Below are 23,662 nucleotides of genomic sequence, written 5' to 3' on the forward strand. Positions count from 1 at the left end.
CACAGTTACTAAATGGCAGAACAAGAACCTGAACCCAGATTTTCTGTTTCCAAGTCCACGGCTCTTTCCATTGAACCACAGTTGCCCCATTTTGTGCTGCACGTTACATTGCACAGTGATACCTAAACTATGCAAAGCAACCTGTATTGTATGTTTTCTCAGTCACTGCTTTTAACACATGCAATTTAAAAACAAGATGTGTCTACATATGTACATAAATATACATGTCAAAAAAATCCACCACACCTGTCTCAACTCACAGAAAATATTTTCAATGGATGAAGCATAAAATGACACCCAATGACACCAAATTAAATCTGGTATTGTCAGTTCCAGTTGCAATAGCATTTATAACACCAAAGTGGCCACATCAGTTCAAACTAGCTTTCCATAATACTGCCTTCATTCCCAGTAAGGGAGGATGCCAAAAGCTAAGGGAAAAGGTATGCTTTCTTTCTCTGCTTTGTTAGTTATGATCATATTACACTATACTTACTTTTAGGTCAGGACGCTCCTTCATTTTTTTGGGCTTCTTCTCAGGAGGACCCTTAAGCTTCTCCTTTTCCTGGTTTCGCTTAAGTCGTCTCAGTTGCTCTTGAATCCTCCGCCGTTCTTTTCGCATCTCTTCTCGATGTTGTTCATCAAAAAGGGCAAATTTTCGACTATATAAAGGGGAAAAAAATTCACGGATCCATAAGCGAACTTAAAACCAAGAAGACTGTCCTGATAACAAACATCTCAGAACTAAAGTAATACTGAAACAAAAGGGGCTACATTGTATTCCTACTTACCCTGCTCATCAGTCTTCCATGTGCAGAGGGGTACCTCTCTCAGAATGAGGAGCCCTGAGGAGTCCCTAAGATTTTTGCCAACCAACCAACAAAAACACAAAGGACCCAGCAAACTGGGGATTCTCCCTGTGATCTGGCTCTGTTCAAACCCCAAGTTCTAAAGGCAAGATGGTTCACAGTTAACACAGATTTCCAGGGACAACTGTGCAGAATCTTGTCACTAAAATTCAAGTGTCCGTCCTCACCCACTTCCCCATCATTATCATTCTCCTTATCACACTGGCAAGTGGGGAGTCAAACTCACATGAATTCCTCGTCTTTTGTGGTCCGTATGCGTACATAGGCATCAATGACAGCTGGCTTTCGGACCGTCTCACAGCGAACATATTCTTTCCCCTCCTCATCTCGAAACGTGCGATAAATCTTGAGACAACGGCCAGTGGCAGAAGAATTAAGGCTTGTCACAGAAGCAGTGTCATCATCTCTGTGATTGTTTCCTGCTGCTGCTGAGCCTGCTGCTGCAAGGAGAAAAAGATTTCCACACAGTCCCCCTACCACCTAAATGGCTATTTTCTTGGGGTTGAGTGGAGACCCCAAAACTCAACATGCCACAGAACTATTGTTCTATAGAAAGCATCAAAGTCACCACCAGCCCCAAGGATACACTAGTTGTCCTTTCCTGACTTCATTTTATCACTGTCAATGTTCCCATTTTTATAAGTACAGAAAGTTCTGAGAGGATCTCAAAGAAACACGTTTGTCATATGGAGGACAGCAGAGCAATAGCTGTATTCTGATTTCTTTGAACCAATGCACAAAAGGAAAGTCCAAGTAGGAAGTACTTGATGATCACACTATAGAAAAGCACCCAAGCACTGGGGATGACGGGGGTGGGGGCTAGGGTGCGGCAGGCAGAAATGACACCACAGAAAAACTCCAGGGTCTTAAGGCCTAGAGTATGCTTCTCAAACTTTAATATGAATGAACAGGAATCATCTGAGGATCATGTTAAAATACAGATTCTAATTCAGTAGGTTTGGAGTGAAACCTGATACTGCATTTCTAACAAGCTTCCATATGATGTAGACATTGCTGGTCCAAGACCACATTCAAGGAAAGGCTTTATCATATTTTTACAAAGTAGTCAGAACAACCGAATCACACAAAGCTTTTACAAAGGGAAAACAAAGGAAAGACTACTGTGAGTGTAGGCATTTAAAGCGTTCATCTTCAGCCTTTATCCTCTCTCAGTATCTACATCCAAGTTCTCAATTGCCTGTTTGACATCTATACTGGGGAGTGTCATAAGGACCTCAAAATCCACATATTATACCTTTCCTTCTTAAACCTGCTTCTTTTTCTGAAATGTACTACCCTAATCAATGGTACCACCATCTTTACAGCAAGCCAGAGTGAAACCTTAACTTTGATCTCTCTCCTTTTTTCATTCCCAATGACCACATCTCAAACCAGTTCAGGCCTTCATCATCCCCACCCTCAATTTATGCAATTTAGGGTTGGTGAGTTTAAACTCTTTTTAGAATCCAAGACTCCTCTGAGAATCTTCCAAAAGCCATGGATCTTCTCCTCAGAAAAAGTACACCTGTACAGACTTCTACATGTAATTTCAGAGGGTTCATGAACAACCCCCAAATTCATCCACGGATTTTGTATTAAAAACTCTTACCCTCTAGGATGAATGCCCAGAAAGCTCAAGTGATGTAGAGCACTGATAGCCCTGGTTTGGCCAGGCCTGATACAAACAAAGGCAGTAGCAGACTGGCAGCATCTCTTCAATTTGTGCCCCACAGACACACCTAGAGTCCAGTTTGCAGAATCTCTCTAATTCATCTATGGGCTTTTCTATACTCATGTCCTACTTCTCCTGCCTCCATCTTTATCTTAGTTATCAGTGAGCAGTTATTTACAATTTTTTGATCTTTCTTTTTTTTGTCTGTGTATCTGTAAAGTCACTACCCTTACCCAGTATCATCCTCTGTAGTTCCTTCCGTTCCTGCTCCTCCCGTTCACGTGACAGCTGAGAGCTGGTTTTCTTATTCTGCAACATGTTCTCTATGTTTTTTCCCATTTCCTCAAAGTCACTGTCTTCAGCTGAGCTGCTGTCTGTGTCAGTTGATAAGATTTCAGTTGATGATAAAACCCTAAAAAGACAAAAGAATGTTAAATTAAAAAGGAGGGGAAACATAAGTTTTAAAAAAAGCTGAAAAAACAATTTTAGTTTAGGCAAGAGTAGGAAATTGAGAAATCAACCTTAAAAGAGAAATATTCAAAATCCACTAAAACATGGAACCCTGAACAGAAAAGCTCTACAAGTTTTCCTAGAAATTTAGTCAACGAGGCAAGTTCAAAATATGAAATAGTATAGCAACTCTTTCAGAATTCTTGGAAAAAGCCTGAGAAACAACAAATCAGCATAGTAGTCATTTTTAATAGGGCATTATCATCCTCTAAACACTAAGCCTCCAAAAAACTCCCACAATCCCCTATTACCACTATAATGGCTGCCAGGCTCAAGCAGGCCACAAGATTTGCCATGGAACCTAGCACTTCTCGCCAATGAAAACCTCTGCCAGGCCTGGATGGGAGTGGAGTTTGGGGAAGAATGGATACATGTATATGTATGGCTGAGTCCTTTTGCTGTTCACCTGAAACTATCACAACATTGTTAATTAGCTATATCCCAATACAAAATTTAAAAAAGCAAAAAAAAAGAACAAAAAAAACAAAAACTTTGCCTATTGTTTTGAAGGGAGTAGGTACCACAGCACTATCATGAATAGATATCACCTGAAATCTCAGATACCTGACCACGTAGTCACATTTTTAGGTGACCTTCTCTCCCCTACAAAATAATGTCTGAGATCCCCTCCCCTTTCCAGCTTAGATCTTCTGCAGTACTAAAACAACACACTTGTTCTGCAGGTCAAAGATGCGCTGACATTCCTCTTTGTAACGCTCTTGATGCTCAGCCACAGAAAACCTTGATCCACGGGCAAATTTACTCATGGGTCCCTCTCCAGAGCGGGCTTGTTCTGTTGACATTGTGCGTACTACATCGATCACTTCCCAGCGGGACAACTTCTTAATCTACGAGAGACACACACACAAATCATTTGGAGATTTCAAAGGAAAAAACCAGTGCACATGGTTAGAAATCATATATGAAACGAGTCGCCAGTCCAGGTTCGATGCATGATACTGGATGCTTGGGGCTGGTGCACTGGGACGACCCAGAGGGATGATATGGGGAGGAGGAGGGAGGAGGGTTCAGGATGGGGAACACATGTATACCTGTGGCGGATTCATTTTGATATATGGCAAAACCAATACAATATTGTAAAGTTATAAAATAAAAAAAAAACTAACCATATCAGAAAAAAAAATAAAAATATAACTGAAGAGAAATCAGAAAAAAAAAAAAAAAAATCACCCAAAGCAGGTTAGACAGAAAGCTTTGAGAAAGCTAACTCCTGAAGAAGTCTCTAAGATTCAGTCTACCACAACCTAAATGACAAAATCCTCCAGATAGTTCTTAATATCTGCCTCTAAGCTTTCCCCTCTCTATAAAGAGCCCCAGGGAGCCTCTAAGTTTTTCTCTTCCATGCCCACCTCTTCCTCAGGCACACCAAATTTACGGAGAAGTTGCTTGGCATTTTTCAGTGAAAGGCGACGGAGGTCTGCGTCTGTTCCTGTCACTGTCTTCTTCACTGGCTGAGGCTCCTTATCATCCTACCTCAGAAACAAAACAAGAAAGAATCCTAGTAAGCTGAACTCTTTATAGTAGGCACCTAAGATATACTGTTAACATTTCCATGGCTTCCCAGATCCCCATCCATTCATCTCCATTCTTTAACCTCTATTTCTTCCTCCCCTGATTTTTCACCTTCCAGATATTCAGTCTCACCTTCTGCTGTGTTGGTTTGTTTGGAATCTTCACATAGGAGAATCCTTCACCACACCCTGTGGGATCTGCCACCCCAGTCACCTCCAGGAGACACTTGCCCTTCATGGCAGCAATGAAAGCCCGTGTGGTGTTCCAAGGAGCAGTGCGAACCTGAAGTATGAAAAAGATTCAGGGGGTGGTGAAAAACATTTGCTCTATGTCTAGCCACACTTAGAAGGTGGGGATAATAACAATAATGTACAATCTGATGCTTTCTTAAACTGTTCACAGAGATCAATAGCTACATAAAGCTGCCCAGGACACAGCCTGTTCTTTTCTATGGTACTTAAATCATGATAATAAGTAAGAGGCCAAAGTCTCAGTCAGTGTAAGTAGGAATATGTGGAAAAGTGGTACTGCCCTCTTCAGCTCCATATCACTTGGGTTTGACTGAGAGTTCTCAAAGACAGTGTTGTCCTCACCCTCATGATTTTCAAAGAGTTGAGTTAGACTGATGACCACATTTGATTGTCTAATTGCTCAAATACCTTCTTTAGAATGACCCATATACATACTTTCCCAATTAGATGATAAACATGCTCTACAAAGTACTGGCCCCAGTCTCAGTAGCAATAAACCAAAGTGTATTCCACCTCTGCCACAGGTTTGGTCAAAAAGACCTGTCCTCTCCTAGAACCCTAAATGGTGTTTATTGATCACATAAAATAAGCAGGCAATTAAGAAAAGGGGAATGTGCTTGTCTAAACATACCAGAAAAGGTATATGTAATTAGCTTAGCTATAAAGTGGCCAATTCTCTATTCGAGATTCAATCTTGAAGGCCGTTCAAAAGAATCTTTCATTTCAGAAATTCTGACATCCACTCATTGTTCACTCCAACCTCAAAAGTACAGTACATACAACAATGATTCTTTACTCACTCTGCCTGACCTCACTGACAAGCATTCACTCATTTAACAAATATTTATTGAATATCTACACATCAAGCACTACTTTCTCAAGGGCCTAATGTCAGTGAGGGAGAGACAAATAAACCAACCAAATTCAATACTGCCATGATAGGAAAGTAAAAAGTGCTATATGTATACAAAGAAGGAAAGGATGGTGATCCAATCTGAATGAAGGGTGGGAGTGAGGGCAAGAGTCAGGGAAAGCTTCCAAAAGAATATAACTTGCAGATGAAGGTCAGATGATAGAGAAGGGAGAGGAAAATATTCTAGGCAGAGGGAATAACAGTTGCAAAATCCTAGAAAGCAGCAGAAATAAATTTAGGGAACTGAATGAACTTTAGTATGTTTGGAGCTTAAGAGTATAAGATGGTCAGTGACAGATGAGAGGAGATGAGAGCTATATTACAAGACCAAAATCACACAGAGCCTTGTGAATCATGTTACGGATTACTTCCTAAAACAAATGAGGACCCATAGGAAGTCCTTGAGCAAGAGTGATATGATCAAACTTTTGTTTTAAAAGATCAATTAATTTTTTGACAAACGGTACTAGAATAACTGGACATTCATATGCAAAAAGATGAACCTTAATCTAAACATCTTGCACCCTAAACAAAAATTAACTCAAAATGGATCTAAACCTAAAATCTAAAACAATAAAACTTTTAGAAGAAAATAATAAATCTTTGCAACTTTGAATTAGATAAAATTTTTGACCTGACACAAAATCCGTAAGCATCAAAGGAGAAGGTTTACAACTTAGACTTCTGCTCTTCATAAGACACTGCTAAGATAATTAAAAGACAAGCCTTAGATTGGGAGAAAATCTTTGTAAATCATATACCTGATAAAGGACTGGGACCCAGAATATATAAAGAACTCTCAAAATTCAAGAAGAAAACAAGTAACTAATTAAAAATAAGAATGGGCAAGAGATAAATAGATCCTCAACCAAAGAAGATTACTGGATGATAAGCACATAGAAAGATGCTCAACATCTTTAGCTATTTGGGAATGCAAATTAAAACTGCAATGACACACCCACTATAGGTGGGCAATAATATAATAAATGGAAAATAACAAGTGTCGACAAGGATGTGGAAAAACTGGAATGCTCATACACTGCTAGTAGGAATGTAAATGGTGTAGCCACTGTGGAAAAGTCTGGTAGTTCCTCCAAAGGTAAAACAGAGCTACCATACAATCCAGCAATTCCACTTCTAAATATTTACCCAAGGAAAAAAAAAAGAAACATATGTCCATATAAAGATTTATACATGGATATTCATAGGAGTTTTATTCACAATAGCCAAAATCTGGGAACAACCAAAATGTCCTTCAACAGGTGATTAACAAACTGTGGTACATCCATACTATGGAATATTATACAGCAATAAGAGTGAAAGTGAAAGTGAAGTCACTCAGTCGTGTCCGGCTCTTTGCGACCCCATGGACTGTAGCCTACCAGGCTCCTCCCTCCATGGGATTCTTCAGGCAAGAGTACTGGAGTGGGTTGCCATTTCCTTCTCCAGGGGATCTTCCCAATCCAGGGATCGAACCCGGGCCTCCTGCATTCCAGGCAGACGCTTTAACCTCTGAGCCACCAGGGAAGCCCAGCTTTAATACACACAACCACCTGGATGAATCTCAGCATAATTAGAGTGAAGAACACAGACAAGAAAGAATGTACACTTTTAACAAATGGTACTGGGAAAACAGAATACTCACATACAAAATAATAAAGATGAACCTTTACACCATATACAAAAATTAATTCAAAATGAGTCAAAGACTGAAATGTAAGAACTAAAAATGTAAAACTCTTAGAAGAAGAAAAAAAAACAGAGAAAAAGCTTCCTGACGCTGGATTTGGCAGTGATTTCTTAGATGTGGAACCAAGAGCATAGGGACAAAAGTAAAATTAGGTAAACTGGACTAGACTACATCAAAATGTAAAATTTCTCTGCATCAAAGCACATGACAAAGTGAAAGGCAACCCACACAATGAGAGAAAATATTTGTATAACATACACCTGAAAAGATGTTAACATCTAGAATATGTAACTCCTACAACTAACTCAATCACAAAAACCAAACAACCCAATTCAAAAATGAGCAAAGGACTTGAATACACATTTCTCAAAATAAGACATACAAACTGCCAACAAGCACATGAAAAGATTCTATCAGGGAAATGCAAATTGAAACACCACCAAGATACTACCTCACACCCATTGAGATGAGTACTTTTCAAAAAAAACAATAAATAACAAATGCTGCTTAAAGTGTGAGAAAACTGGAACCCTTATACATCATTGACAAGATGTAAAACAGTGCAGATGCTTTGGAAAACATTATGGAGGCTCCTCGAAACACTGAAAATAGAACCACCATATGATCCAGTAATTCCATTTCTGGGTAGATATGCAAAAGAATTGAAAGCAGGGTCTTGAAGAGATATTTGCATGCCCTTGTTCACAGCAGCACTATTTACAACAGCCAAGATGTGGAAATAATACAAATGTCCATCAACGGACAAATGGATAACCAAAACAATATTCCATGGTTTGTGTGTGTGTACATATATACCAGAGAATATTACTCAGCGTAAAAGAGGAAAGAAATTCTGATATATGCTACAACATGAATGAGTATTAAGAATATTATGCCAAATGAAATAAATCAGTGACATAAAAACAAATACTGTATGATTCCACTTAGGCGAAGTACCTAGAGTAGTAAAATTCATAGGGACAGAAAGTAGAATGGTGGTTGCAGGGGGTTGGGGGAGGGAAAAAGGGGGAATTACTATTTAATGAGTAATCAAGTTTCAGTTTTGCAAGATGAAAAGAGTTCTGGAAATTGGCTGAATAGTGTGAATGTACTTTAACACCATTGACCACACACATAAAGGTTTGATGATAAATTTTATGTTACGTGTATTTTACCACAATTAAAAAAAGAATACATAATATAACTGTATGATTCCATTTATCTAAAACACTAAAAAATACAAACTAATCTGTGACAGAAAGCAGATCAATGGGTGTCAGGGGACAGGGAGAGTTAGAGAGAAAGGAGGAGAGGGGAGAAAGGGATTTTAAAGAGGCACAAACTTGTGGAGGTGACAGATACACTCATTATCTTGTCATGACAATTTCACAGGTATAAACATGCATCAAAACGCACCAAATAGTACACTTTAAACATGTGCCATTTACTGTATGTCAATCATCTCAATAAGCCTGTTTTTTTTTAAGGATAAATGGGATGTACTAATAAAGATTAAAATCTCACCTCATCATCAATCTTCATCTGGAAATCTTCCTCATTTTCCTCTTCTGGAGCAAAAAAGGACTTCTCACCATAGCCAGCATCCTGGAAGAGGACAAATCCGTGTGTAAGTCAATCAATAAATTGGAAAATGCAAAGCACAAGTTTCACCAAATACCAAGCACAGAACACCAATGCACAGTTTTGCATAGAGAATGGAGTCTGTAAAGTCTTAGGTATACCTATCACCACTCTACACCCTTAAGCTAACATATGTGGATAGTTAGGGCCCATGAGGAAGCTGAATAGAGATGCTCATTAACTCAGTGGGACACAACTGTGCTGTCCCACCCCAGCTAGATCTTTCCTATTTTGGCCTAATAAGAACATTATCCTTCTCCAAACCACATGTCCAGCACCATCAGCATCTCTGCCCACCTGGAAGGCTATGGAAAACAACTAAGAAGCACTTTCCTTGCTTATACACCTGTCTTACAAAGAATAGAGATTAAAGCCATCACCCAAATGAATGAGCAACCATTTTCAAAGCAAAACAATATTCCCCAAGTCCCTCACTAAGCCTTCCCACTGGTATTTATCTACAATGTAGTTTACCCCAGAACTGGTATTCATGAAGTACCTTATACAGTTTGACTTTTGAAATAATTAGTAATAATCTAGTATGCATCATTCCTAAGCTAGTGAGGAAAGTTCTTCACCCTCATCTCTCTGAAAAACACCCACAGGCATAGGTGGTGCCTAAAAGGAAAGTGTTCACCTTCAGTCGCTGCTCTGCAGCTATCATGCTGTAATAAGCACAGCATTGCTCTGGAGACACCATAGCCCTGATCTCCTCTTCAGTTGGTAAACGAAAATCAGACTTCAGAACCCACCAGTTTGAATCCATGCCTAGAACAGATAAGAGAAAATGAGACCATTCGGAACTCTAAAGGCCCTTTCATTGCCATTAACAGGGATACCAAACCAAGACTGAACCAGGCAATGTCCCAGAAGGTATCAGGCTTAGCCAGTTTGAATGTCTGGCCAAGAAAAGCCCTGCTGCTAGGTTTCCTACATCTAAGACATCAACAATCAAACTGAATTTCCTGACTGGCAAAATTAAATTACCAATCAGAGCCTCCATAATTAGAAGATTTGCTACCTCCTTTTGATGACTTCAATTTTTTTTCTATTTTATTAGTTGTATGCTTATCCTTTGACTGGAAGCCTTAATCCTTTCTTGGAAAGAGGCAGAGAAACATAATCAGTCAACTGAGGACCTGTGCGTTTGAAGTCAGCGCAGAGCTTTAGCCTCTTCCGAATGCTGCTTTCTGAGTGAGAAGGAAAGGCTTTTTTTATATCTTCCATTCGGATCCGTCGTGGGCGATCTTTACTCTTCCAGAACAGGCGATAAATAAAAACCTGCTCAACATACCAAATTTTTTTTATTTGGCAAAATAAGGATAAAATTCCTCACCAGGGTCCCTTCCCCTGCTAAGCCCATAATATGTTTTATCTTCCCTGATATGACCCCAAATCCAAATATCCTTTTATGTACATCCAGACCCCCTCCGTATCCTCTCATTCTTACCTGGAGAAAGTCTCGAATATGAGTATTGGCCCTTTTGGAGTTGGGCCCAGGAACTTCAAACAAAGGGCACTGCTGGCCAACCACAAAAATATCCACTAATTCCCGAATATAGTAACCTTGTCTTGTGCGAATAATAAGGAAGTCAGTTTCTGGCATCTTATGAAGATAAATTGGAGCACGAAAAAGGTTGTTCTCAAATGCCTAACAAAAATAAAAACACAAAAGTAATATAAGAGAAGCCCTGGAAATTTAGTAAACTCATGAGAATGGAAAATCAAGCTTGGTGGCTCTCCATCCCCATTATGCCATCTAAGGTCTATTGAGTAACATAAATTAAAATATGGAATATCAAATGGGATTAGACAGATAATTTTTTACCCATTGGTCACCTTTAAGAGTCAGTAGTGGGGAAACTATAGGATTTGACACTATAGATGACACTGGCTGTGCTAGCTCACTGTATGATGTCAGATAAGTTACTTAATATCTATGAGCTCAATTTTCCTCATCTACAAAATGGAGATACTTAAAACTCCTATACTCACAGGATTACTATGAAGATTACATCTGAAAATCACTTTATAATCTAAAAAGTACCATACTGCTTATCTTAGATCCCAGCAGAGCCCCTGACATAATATGTGAAATCAAAACATTTGTTAAGTAAATTAATTTAAAAAACAACTAATGAATTAGAAACTATGCTTAAAATAGACAAACTAAAGATGCAGGACAGAAACATTTGAGCTTGTTTAAGTGGCAGCCGGATGAGGATCAAACGGTCATTAAGAACCTGTCGTTAAGATTCTAAAGAAAGACTTCTCAAAAAAATACAAAAAGTAGACAGAAAGAGGGAGGATCCAATACGTAGGTGTGGAAGGAAAATTCTAAATGTGGAAAAAGAGTCACAGGGGAAGATGAAAAAGGATATCTGAGAGACTACAAAAGTAGCCACAAAAGGGTAGGAACTGGTAGAAAACTTCAACAGAAAGTTATAGGGACAGGAACTCTAGCAACAGTATGAAGGTGATACTCAAAATCTGGTGGAAATGGACTATAGATGCAAAGGATTAAAAAAAATGTGCTTTGTAGATGCTTTAAGAGAATAAGCAATAGAAACAATGGGATAAACTAGGTATAAGAACAGTTAAATTGGTTAAGATTGCCAAGGGAAATAAACTGGGGAGGGGGTGAGGGGGAAACAAGGTAGTAGAGTGCTAAAGATTTCCTCACATCATTCGTGGACCTCTATACCTTCCCTTAACAAAGTATGTAAAAGCTAGGTTACCAGAAGGCATTTCTATACCCATCAGAACAGAGAGGGGAAAAACCATTTCACTATAGCTGGGGTGTAGTTCAATACTCAAAACACACCGATCTTACACATACAAATTAAACATTCATAAATTAACTATAGTAAATTATTAATCCAGTTGACTTCCCTATGCTACCCAGATGTTTTTGGACTTCTTACCACTATGTATTTCCAAAAGACTATTTAAAATTTAACTTATAGAATAACATAATAAGGAGCCAGTTTTAATAAAAAGATGCAAAAACAGATTTTTGGATTATAATAATTTTTAGCTTTTATTGTTCTTTCCCATACTTTAGTTAAACAGTGTCTCAATCAAACAGAATTGGTTCTTTCTGGGCTGACTAGCTCATCTGTCAATTTCCTTAGGAAAAAGTTATAGCAGGAAATAATTCCTCACCTGCAGCAATTGTCCAGGATGGAGTGAGCCTAGAAAAGGAGATGTATGGCAGTAAACAGTTTCTCCATATTTACAATCTGGGGCTCCAGGATCTTTTCCGGGTTTCTATAAGGAATGCAACAGACCCAGTTACTATCCCAGAACATAATCAATAAGCCTAAATAAAACATTCCATGAGCATAGCATTCTACTAATACTACTAACTGCAAAACAGATACCATTCCTTTCTCCCAATAAATTTCTAGTATTAAAAAAATATATGTATGTTCACATATGGTTCCTGAATATTTAACCACAATTATTTATTAACAACAAAGATTTTTCTGAGAAGACTCACCCGCTTATAGTAGTTTTTTATCTTGGTTGCCATGCCAACTTGCATCATTAATGGTCCGTTTTCCTCACTATATTCTGCAAGAATAAGATCTCCATCTTTGCCTGTGAGGTCCTGAGGTGTGCGCATGAAAAACATCTCTCCACCACCTGAAGCTTGCCTCTCTTGTTCTCTCATCTGCCGAGAACAAGGAGAATACAGTACAGCTACTGACAGGACAATAATTACATACAGTGATATTGTTCACTGAGACATCAAAAACTTTACTTGCTTTTTTTTCCTATTTTATTGCAAAAATGTTTATGCATAAAGTCAAAACTATGAACACTTATTATCCCACCACTTATATATTACTTTATATTTTACCATATTTGTTTAGCTATAACTATCAATAGATTTTGCTTAAACCTTTTTCCTTTTTTTCTTTTTGGCTAAGCTGGGTCTTGGTTGCTGTACACAGGCTTTCTCTAGCTACAGTGAGTGGGGACTACTCCTTCACTGTGGTGTGTGGGCTTCTCATTGTGGGTGACTTCTCTTGTTGCAGAACACTGGCCCTAGAACATGCAGGCTTCAGTAGTTGTGCACAGGCTTAGCAACTCTGTGGGATATGGTATCTTTCCAGACCAGGGATTCAACCCATGTCCCCTGCATTGGCAGGTGGATTCTTAACTACTGGACCATCAGGGTAGTCCATGAACCATTTTTTAAAGTTGAAGTTATCATGACATTTTACTTGATTTTCACATGCCATGCATCTCCCAAGAATAAGGACATTCTCCTAAATAACCACAATAATATTTTATCACTTCTAAGAAAATAGACGATTTCCTAAAAGCATCTAATATCCAGTCCATCTCCCCCATTTGTATTCCAATGTCTTTTATAGCTCTTTTTTTTTTCCTAACCAAGATTCAATCATACCTTTGCCTTCTTTTTGATGTGCTTTAGCAAGGGCTGGACTGAGTGGGGACCTGGCTGAGATAGTGCCCCAAAAGAGTACTTCTTCAGAGGTGGGCGATGGAACTGCCGGAGTTTGATGGGCCCCATGTGGGTAGGAAAGAAGGGCTGCCGTAATTCCACAGCAGGAATTGAATGCTAAGATAGAAATATAAGGGTTCAAATTGAACTCCAGTCAAAGAAAGATTTACTCATGTCTACACCAAAACAAAGGAGTGGTTCACATTCACCACAGAAAAAAAAACACTACTTTTACCTGAATAATATTTCCTCCAAAGGTGCCTCGAAGACCCTGTTGCTTAGGGTAGTAATATTCATCATTGGAGAGATTCCATGGATCTTTCACTTCTGGTTGAGACATGTTCTAATGACAGGTTATCAAATAAACCTTAGTCAGACTACCCTTCTTCATTACCTTTCTTTGTTCTTCTAAACACCAAATCCCTTTTCCCTTCACAGACCTGCTGTGGTTCCTCCTTGATGACTCCTGTTTTCCCTAACAGAATTCGACTCTTCTTCAGAGATGATTCCTTCTTACTCTCCTTGGAGGGAGAGTTAGAAGTAGCCTCTTCCTTCTCATCTGGAATTTCTAAGGAGGAAACAAGTCACCCTGGAGTTGTTATCCCTGAAGATTCAACTTTCCTACTGACACCTTTGCAATTCCTAACCAGATTTTCATCTCCCCCAAGACCACTTCTAGTCCAACCAATCAAACTATACTCCTGACATCTCCAAGGTACTACTTTCCAACATTTCTACATTATGAGTTTTCCCTAAAACAATACACAATATTAGAAACTGAGAGCCACAACTTTGCTGTCTCAAACTGCTATCTAGAAGCTTCCAGTCTTGACCTTCCCAACCCTTCTGATTTCCTCTTGCCCGCTGACATTAGGACAGCAAGCTATCAGTTATGGGGAAGGAACACTGACCCAGCCAGTACCATACCCAAAATGAGGTTCTCATCATTGGGATCAAGTGTCAAAATAGGAGGCTCCAAGAACCGGGGCATGGCCTGAGCATCCCAAATGATATTGTCCTCCCAACGTCCATATACCAGCTCCTCATTGTCAATGGGAAAAATGGAGTACCAAGGCTTGTCATCATCCAGCGTTGCTGCAAAACCTAGTCAAAACAGGAGGAAAGAATAAACAAAACATTTCATGCTCCCTTCAATTCTAGCAAAGGGAAAAGGAGTAAACGCTAGTAGTTACTCATGTAGCTACTGAAAAAGAACCTATTAGAAACAATGTATTTCTCACTGTTAAAAAATGTTGCAGACAACAAATGTTCACTGCAGTATTTTTTATAATAGTCAAAATTTAAACAACCAAATATTTAACATAGGACTGATTAAACAAATTATGGTAATAATACGATAAGATATGCTAACAATAAATGTAACAAAGTATATTTAAAATACAATAGTAACTAAAAATTATGAAGATATCCATATATGACTACTATGTAACCAATAGTGTTTCTAGATAGAATGGAAGGAAAAAAGAAAAAAATTATTTGTTATATTTAAAAAATAAGACATTTTTGGTTTTCCACTGAATTACAAAAGAAATCCAGATTAAGACAAGAAAATTTGGAAAAGACAGAAAAGATATAAAGAAAACTGCACAGCTATCTGTGATCTTACAAACTAGAAAGAACCACTGTGAATCTCATGGTATTTTCCCTTTCAGGAAATTTTCTGTTTATATAGTGTGCATATCTAGGCTTTTTTTTTCCATTTAAAATGAGTTTCCCATGTCATTAAACATTTTTATGAAGAATTTTAAATGACATAAAATAACATTAAGTAAAAAGCACAACACATAGAACTGTACCTCTAGGAATAAGCTCAGCTACATACACATACAGGATAGAACACTGAAAGCATAGTACACCAAAAAGGTAGAGCTGATAGTCTCTAGAATTACCAGTTATTTTTGATACTGCATTGTATTTTCAAAGTTTTCTACATTAAGCATAGCATACCTTTTTTTGTGTGTGCATGTGTATTTAAGGAGGGAAAAAGCAAATTCTAGAATGATAAAGGGGCCTTTGGAAACAAAAGTAGACTATAAAGATAAAAGCATTATTATATCTCAGAAATATTTTTAACTTTAAAGTACTTTTCACATTTTTTTAATGAGAAATCAGAGTCCATCCTAGCTCATTAACAGTGTAAAAAAACTACGGACTAGAATCAGGGCTCAGATCTAAAACATTTCACTGTCCCTCGGCAGCAAAGATCACAGCTAAGCTTATTTAAGATGACTGAGGTGAAGGGCAGGGTGCTGGACACAGTGGGCACAGATGCAAACCTTGTTGAACATTGTAAGCCATGGCATTCCTAGTCATGCTGGAAGGAAGCCAGCCTGCCAGGCTAGCACGCTGTGGTTTTGTCCCTTTGTGTTTAACATCCTCCCCATCCCAGATGATATCATCTTCCCAATGCAGCTGTGTCACCATCAGGAAGTTTTCATCAGCCAGAAGATCGGTGCCACTGCTTTCCTCAGGTATCCTGTATTCCTACAGAAGTAGGGGAAGAACAACAAATCCCTGAATGGTCACTGGTCAGAGTTCCCATTTCAAATCCCACAGCAGATAAATCAGATACATCAAATGTGGTCCTGACTTGAGAGACACACACCTGATAATGAAGGAATACCTGCCTCCTCCCACTCCTAGTCTGGCACAACACTCATTTCACAAACAAGAATCCTTGCAATAGGGCCAAGTTGCCAGGGCGATATACCACACCAAACAAAAGGTTTAGACACCTCAATCTCCCACCAAAGAAACCCTACTCAGTGTCTCCCCAATTGAAAAGTAAAGTAATACTGATAGGGCTCTGGGCACAGTGATTCCTTTCTTACATACCGTGTTGCTTACATCCGCCATTCTACATTTCATCACAGGTTCCTGTTCCATCTTTCTTAGTTTGAAGCCATAGTCAAACCCACTGCCATCTTCAGGGACACCCAGCATATCATACCACAGTCGAGCAGGCCCATAACGCCACTCAGCCACTCTTGGTTTGGTGTCTGTCACTTTATCTGTATCTCCAGTTGACTGGGAAAACTTGGATTCCACAGGTGCCATCATTGTGATCTGTAACAGAACAAAGTAGAAGGGGAGGTAGACATCCTGATCCCAGATGCCCTAAGGCTATAGGGAGTTAATGGGCAGGAGGGGGAACTTAGAGAATCCATAAGGACTGAGGTTAAAATGCAAACAATGGAGGTGTATCATGTCACACTCTGCCTATCATTCAACTTTCCTATTCACCAGTATATCACCATCTGCCTGCCCAAAATACTTCTCTATTACAACAGGGAAGGGATAGCTACTGGGACTGAAATCATGACTACGTAATGATAATAGGCACAGGACACTAAGGTGTTACTTTCAATTTAGACCTAAGCTAGGAAGAACTCATTTGTTGCCCTCCTGGGTCTTAATTCCAGATCTCTATTTTGCCTACTTCATCATCAGAGAGACACTGCTCTGGAGGTGGTGGTGGGGCATAGTCATAGTTCCACAAAGATTTCTGGTTGACTTCTGATTCTACTGAGCACTCCGTCTCCTGGATCTGCTCTTCCTGTATCAGTTCACGGTGTTTCTTCTTCCTCTTTCTCCGAGCACTGCGCCAAACAGATGGGACATTCTTTCCTGGTCCAAAAAGACGTAGGAAGCGTAACACCTAGAACACAAAACATGTTTCTATGTAAGAGACCCAATGTCAGATAAGACGACAGTAGCTCTGAGCTAGAACTCCTTTGAGAAGTCTACTCAACTGTGAGGGAGGGATCAAGAAATGCCGAACTCAGATTTACAACACCAACCAAGAAAGTAAAGTATTCCTTAATAATTTGGACTAGTTCTTTTAAGAGGGAAAGGACAATTCCTAATGAGAACTATATAAATCACATGTATTAATATGATCAAGGCATAAAACTTAAAAAAAGACCCAATACAATATCACTGAATAAGGAAACCTTTACTTTCTGCTCATTCTATATTCAATATCTCAACAAAACTCAGTATTTACAAGAGGGCAGTGGTTTGGAATGCAGGCATTCTCCACCAAAAGTACCTTCCCAGGACGAAATTCTGGGAAAAGTTCCGTGACACTCGGCAACAGCTTGGTGGCATCGTGCTGCATAATCCCAGCCAATGGTAGGGTCAGCTTTCCATCCTCAGATTCTGTCTGTGCTGCTTCCTGAGGTCCCATCTCAGATTCTGAGTCAGAGGAACTACTGAAGTCCACTTTCTCTGAGGCCAAAGAGGAAGGGGCAATGATGGAGGGCAAGATGATGCCTTCTCCATCTTCAGACACTGCAACAAGGAAGAGAAACCCCTTTGGCATGTAACTGTGAGCATATTTCCTCAAATTCAGCCAACACCCACTCTAGGCTTAAGCATGGCTCAATGGCAGGGGATACAGTTCTAAGCACCCAGATTACTAGGTATGCAACCCGGAAAACTCATTCCAATGCATTATCTCCCACCATCCACAACTCACCTTGTACCTGGTACCCTGGGGTTGTGATGAGAGAAAACAAACACTATTACTACATTTACTACTTTCTATATTAGGTTAAAGAAATGTGACCAATAGAAAAATTACATAACACTTTTATACCAATCAGGCCTTTTCATGCCCGATTCAGGAACCCATAAACTGGAAACATTTAAGCCCACAGGGTAACCATGAAATTATTTAGCATAAAACAAGATCTAAGACACAAAGTTACCAAATGCTATTTAGCCTGCAGACTAAAAAGGAAAGGGCTTAAAACTCTACTAGGAGACATGTAGGTTGACATAAGCCTCAAAACACTAGAGATCAAAGACACTGCTCTTCCCCAACCTTCTAGCCTAGAACAGGATGACTTACCACAGTTGCAGACATAGGAATAGGTGAGATAAGTCCCTGACTTTGAAATCTCTGAATCTGACAGCTGGCTGTAAATGATTTATACCCATTCTAGGTACCTTCTCATTTAATCATTTTTTTAAAGAGAATCATCTAGACAGGTAGTTTCCAAATACCAGTACAGATCAGTTGCATCAGAAATTACTTGAGGAAATTCTGTGAAATCCCTGGGCTCTACCCCAGATCTTCTGGATCAGATAGATTCTCCAGGAGTGAGAGCCAGAAACCTGCAATTTTTTGAAGACTTGAGGTGCCTATGATGGGCAGTCAGATTTGAGAACCACATCAACCTAAACTACTTTTTCTTGAGCCCATGTTAAAATACTATTGTCAAATGTTTTAAATTTTACCTTTAACACTGAAATTTTAAAATTGTATGAATTGCTTATAGAAGTTGTATCATTTCCTAGTGGCTTAATCTGAATAGCCCCCTATGAGCATGCCAAAAATCTGGACCAGAAATAGAACTTGCTCCTTAGATAAAAGTAAGTAAGTCTCTACTTACCACCGGCAATTGCATCCTGGTCCTTATCCTTTTTCACTGGTCCTGGAGGTGGAGGTGGAGGAGGCATCAACTTGCAATCAATGTCTTCACAATCAGCATCATAGTCATCCTCATCATAATCTAATAAAACCAAGAAAGTGAGTTCAATATCCAGAATGACACACAACAACCTTGAGCTCCTTTGTCACTCAATATTTTAAAGCATCATATGAAGAACTATGCAGATTCCTTGAGAACACACAAGAGGTACAGCTTCTGCCTTCAGAAAGAGATGACAATGTATCGCCAAATGCTGTAACACTATGTATATCTCATACAGGAATTTAGGGAGCCCCCAAGAACTGTTTATTAATAAAACCTCTGCTCTTTCTCCTGGTCAAACACTGTTTCTTTTCAACCTGCTCAACCTCATAATTAAATTTAACAATCTTCTTTCTCTGTCAGTTTAAAACTGGACTTTCTTCTCACCTTCCAAGTCTTTGACACTTTTTCTGTCTGACTTCTGTAGCCTGTTATTCCTTCCACTAACCTTCAACCACTGAATTCTTCATTCCCTTTCTCAAGAATCGTCTTTATCTAGACTAAATCCAAACCTCTATGTCTTGCCCTGACTTAGCCCCTCTACAATTGTACTGCATGTTCTGCTGCCTAAAGAGGTTTTCCATTCAGCTATTCAACAATTATACTTCACTATCACACTGAAATATCCTTCAACTCTTTTAAATTCCCTTTTGTTACTATCAATACCACCTCCATCCTCATTTTCCCAGCTTATGATTTTAGCCTCCTGTCTCCTTCATCAATCTCTTACACCCAACACATCTTTTCCAATAAATCATTAATAGCAGTCATTAGGCAACTTCTATTCATTGAGCTCCAGGTATTATGTGCCAGGTATTTTTAGTTATCTATAATCCTCCCAGTAACGCTACAAAGCAGAAATTATTCTGAGCTACAGAAGTTAAGTGACTTCCTTAGGGTCATATAATTTTAAGTGACAAAGTCAGAATTTAAGCCTAGTTTAACAACAGTGTCTTTCCAACACACTTTCTCACTTACCAAGTCCTACTGATGTTTTATCAGGAACTCTAAAGTCTGACCCTGCCTATCATTTTCCACAACTGTCACCCTACTCCAGACCTTAGTAACTTTTGGTAACTTTACATCTAGCTCACAAAAACAGTCTCTCAGTTAGTTGGCCTCTTTAACCTTTTCCTTTATTATTTTCGGCTGCACTGAGCGTGATGCTTTGTGTGGGCCTTCTCTAGTTGCAGCACACGGGCTTATCACTGTGGTAGCTTTTCTCATCCTGAAGCAGGCTCTAGGCATGCAGGCCCCAGAGAAAGACGGCTTCAATAGCTGTGGCATGTGGGCTTACTTGCCCCAAGGCATGTGGGATCTTAGTTCCCTGACTGGGGATCAAACCCATGTTCCCTGAATTGGCAGGTGGATTCTTCATTGCTGAACCACCAGGGAAGTCCCCCTCTACCCTTTTCCTAATCAAAATCCCAAAGCAACAAGTATCCATTTTCATTTTCATTTAGGAAGGGAAGACAAGCAACATTTAAGGAGCTCCTACCATGACACTGTTCTATGTAGGTGATTTCATACCATGTGATAATGAACTTAAATTCCCACCAAAGTCTTATTAATGAGGTAAATATTAACACACATAAGCAGACAAGAAAATTGAGGGATTATTACAGCATGAAACTCCAAGTAATGTGTACATAAAGGTGCTGTCTAACTGCTCCATGGGCGACTTCCCTGGTGGTACGGTGGTTAAGAAACCTGCCTTCCTAGACCAGAAGATTCAATATAGTGAAAATGAGTATACTACCCAAAGCAATCTATAGATTCAATGCAATCCCTATCAAGCTACCATTGGTATTTTTCACAGAACTAGATCAAATAATTTCACAATTTGAATGGAAATACAAAAAAACTCGAATAGCCAAAGCAATCTTGAGAAAGAAGAATGGAACTGGAGGAATCAACCTGCCTGACTTCAGCTCTGATTTTCAGGGAATGTTATAATTTTCAGATTTGGATTTGTTGTCATGGCTAGGGATAGTAAGGAAGAAGCTAGATACGGGGTTCTAAATTGGATTGTATGAATTGACTTCCTGGAAAAGGAGGATGCTATATTTGATAGTGTTGGTGCTCTGGAAGCTCATTTCCAAGTTATCTTGTCTTCTGAGGGTACCTTCATCTATGCCCTTAGCTTCCTCCTTCCCTGGCATTGGCCCCTTCACACAGCTTGATTTACAAGGGTGTTTCTTTGGAATAATTAGAAGTAGGTATAAGGCATTCTAGAGGCTTCATGGAGGTGAATTTTGAAAGATAAGGTTTGACAGAGAGGAGCAGCAGGAGCAGCATGACATTTTGGTTTGGTAACATGGCTTCGTAAAGGTTTGGAGATAGAAATAAGTAGTATGAAGGTAATTGGCCAGCAGATTTTCTTTCTTTTTTTTTTTGGTATTTATTTTATTTATTTATTTTTAGCTGTATCAGGTCTTAGTTGTGGTGCATAGGCTTAGTTGCTCTGTGGCATGTGGGATCTTAGTTCCCTGACCAGGGCTTGAACCCACTTCCCTGCATTGAAAGGTGGATTCTATGGTGCATGGACTTATTTCTGGATTTTCTGTCCTGATCCATTGATCTATATTTTTATTTTTGTGCTGGTACCATACTATATTGATGACTGTAGCTCTGTAGTATATAGTCTGAAGTCAGGGAGTCTGATTTCTCCAGCTCCCTTTTTCTTTTTCAAGATTCCTTTAGCTATTCAGGGTCTTTAATGTCTCCATACAAATTGTGAGATTTGTTTAGCATTCGTTTATTTTGCCTTTTCCAAATGATAATAATATCCCTGAAAGTAAAGCTTGTATTTTCTGTTTTTCTAAGTTACTTCTTGTGTATACAGTGTAGTTTATCTCTTTATATAAGAAGCACCCAGGGACTTCCCTGGTGGTCCAGTGGCAAAGACTCTGTGCTCCCAATTTAGGGGGCCCAGGTTTGATCCCTGGTTAGGGAACTAGATCCTACGTGCTGCAACTAAATATCAACTAAAAATCTTGCATGCTTCAACAAAGACTGAAGATCTCAAGTGCTGCAACTAAGATCTGGCAGTCAAATAAGTAAATAAAAATAAATATATTAAAAAAAGAAGCACTCAAATCCATTAACTGACTCTGAAGAAACTTAAGTTCAGCTATTTACCAAGGTTTTACTTACATTTCTCCACAAGCTGAAATCTAATTCAAAGAAATGGATAATGAATAAACAATGAACAACTTCATACAAAAGTCCCAAGATGGTATAGGGCAGTGGAAAGAATGAACTATGACCAGAATGGAGCTCCTCAAAAATCAGAAAATGGATTTTATTATCTTTGTACAATACTATTTCAGTTTATAGTATATAATGGGTGCTCAATGTTTAATAAACTGAAATGTTTAATTAGTCAAGGCCTGCCACTAGCTAATTATAGAACTTTTAATAAAGTTTCACATTTTATTAAAGTTCTCTGAAGTTCAAGTCTATCTATGATGAGGTTAAGAATAAATAATCACTAAAACCCCTTCGAGCTCTAACATTCTGATTCTATAATGTAGCACCTTATACCAGGAAGGAAAACCAATGTTGTGAGCATGCATTAAGTGCACTGTGTTAACATACAGGTAGTGAGTGATCAACAGAAGCTGAACCAATAAATACATGTGCTCATTTATATATGAACTGGATACTTAATTTTTCTTGAATTCCTTGAGGGCAAAGACTGAGTTCAAATAGCATCTAAATTAGTACTGTGAACCCCACAGGAACTCAAATACCAGATGATAAGGAGGAAAGCATTATCATTCTTATTTGGCATTCACCAAGAATTTGGGACTAACCAGTATAAGGAATAAAAGCCTAAGTATAAAAATGCTGCCCCAGAACACAAAAAAGGATAGCAGCTACTTGGAACTGAGCTGACAAAGGGAGAGAAGCAAAGACATAAAAAGCAGGTACAATGACAGAAAGCTTGGATAAAAACAAACTGAACTACACAGCAAGAAAATGTACTAGGGGCTTCCCTGGTAGTCCAGTGGTTAAGAATCCATCTGCCAACCCAGGGGACTCAAGTTGAATCCCTGGTCTGGGAAGATTCCATATGCCTCAGAGCAACTAAGCCTGTGTGCCACAACTACTGAGCCCTTGCTCTAGAGCCCGTGAGCCACAATTATTGAGCCCATGCACCACAACTACTGAAGCCTGTGACTAGAGCCTGTGTTCTGCAACAGGAGAAGCCACCACAATGAGAAGCTGGTGCACCATAACTAAGAGTAGCCACTGCTGACCACAACCAAAGAAAGTATGCAGCAACAAAGATGCAGCACAGACAAAAAATAATAAATAAATAAATCTTTTTTGAAAAAAAAGAAAAAAAAGTACTAGAATGCTCTTATTGATGGCACTGACGAATCACCTGCATGGCAAAGAGGCTGCAAGCTCCCCATTGTCTGCTGGTATCTTCGGCTTTCATCTTCTGCTACCTCGTTGATGTCTGAATAGTCAACAGCATCTTCTGTACTCCTGACCCATCCTATAAATAAAAGTGGGGGGGTAGATCTAAATAAAGTGCCAGGAACTCTCACTCCCTTAGATAATTCCCACTGAAAAGTACATGTACAGTAAGTG

General features: G+C 39.1%; 1 protein-coding gene and 1 non-coding gene across 16 annotated transcripts in view; both read right to left on the reverse strand.

The window, feature by feature from the left end:
- Positions 1-23,662, reverse strand: part of TAF1 (TATA-box binding protein associated factor 1) — a 114,010-nt gene that overhangs the window by 88,956 nt on the left and 1,392 nt on the right. For 12 of the 15 annotated variants that reach the window (XR_011565168.1, XR_011565169.1, XR_011565167.1 and 9 more), the window contains 22 exons: positions 23,451-23,567; positions 18,977-19,096; positions 17,629-17,870; positions 17,017-17,235; positions 16,413-16,643; positions 15,854-16,061; positions 14,484-14,660; positions 13,997-14,124; positions 13,792-13,899; positions 13,500-13,673; positions 12,582-12,755; positions 12,245-12,349; positions 10,530-10,730; positions 10,219-10,360; positions 9,717-9,847; positions 8,963-9,043; positions 4,717-4,866; positions 4,422-4,541; positions 3,724-3,899; positions 2,775-2,953; positions 1,096-1,309; positions 497-662 (listed from right to left, as the gene is read on the reverse strand). Coding sequence is in view for 12 of the 15 variants with exons in the window: in XM_070783693.1 (XP_070639794.1) it covers positions 497-662; positions 1,096-1,309; positions 2,775-2,953; positions 3,724-3,899; positions 4,422-4,541; positions 4,717-4,866; positions 8,963-9,043; positions 9,717-9,847; positions 10,219-10,360; positions 10,530-10,730; positions 12,245-12,349; positions 12,582-12,755; positions 13,500-13,673; positions 13,792-13,899; positions 13,997-14,124; positions 14,484-14,660; positions 15,854-16,061; positions 16,413-16,643; positions 17,017-17,235; positions 17,629-17,870; positions 18,977-19,096; positions 23,451-23,567 (3,563 nt within the window). In the remaining 3 variants the exon portion in view is untranslated. The remainder of the gene's footprint in view (positions 1-496; positions 663-1,095; positions 1,310-2,774; positions 2,954-3,723; positions 3,900-4,421; positions 4,542-4,716; positions 4,867-8,962; positions 9,044-9,716; positions 9,848-10,218; positions 10,361-10,529; positions 10,731-12,244; positions 12,350-12,581; positions 12,756-13,499; positions 13,674-13,791; positions 13,900-13,996; positions 14,125-14,483; positions 14,661-15,853; positions 16,062-16,412; positions 16,644-17,016; positions 17,236-17,628; positions 17,871-18,976; positions 19,097-23,450; positions 23,568-23,662) is intronic. The other 3 variants (XM_070783692.1, XM_070783698.1, XM_070783690.1) reach the window with 1 other exon arrangement.
- TRNAS-GGA (transfer RNA serine (anticodon GGA)) lies at positions 7,204-7,275 on the reverse strand. The gene has a single exon. It is a non-coding gene; the product is annotated as a tRNA-Ser (tRNA).

This window comes from Bos indicus, chromosome X, assembly GCF_029378745.1.
Source record: "Bos indicus isolate NIAB-ARS_2022 breed Sahiwal x Tharparkar chromosome X, NIAB-ARS_B.indTharparkar_mat_pri_1.0, whole genome shotgun sequence".
Classification (NCBI taxonomy): Eukaryota; Metazoa; Chordata; class Mammalia; order Artiodactyla; family Bovidae; genus Bos; species Bos indicus.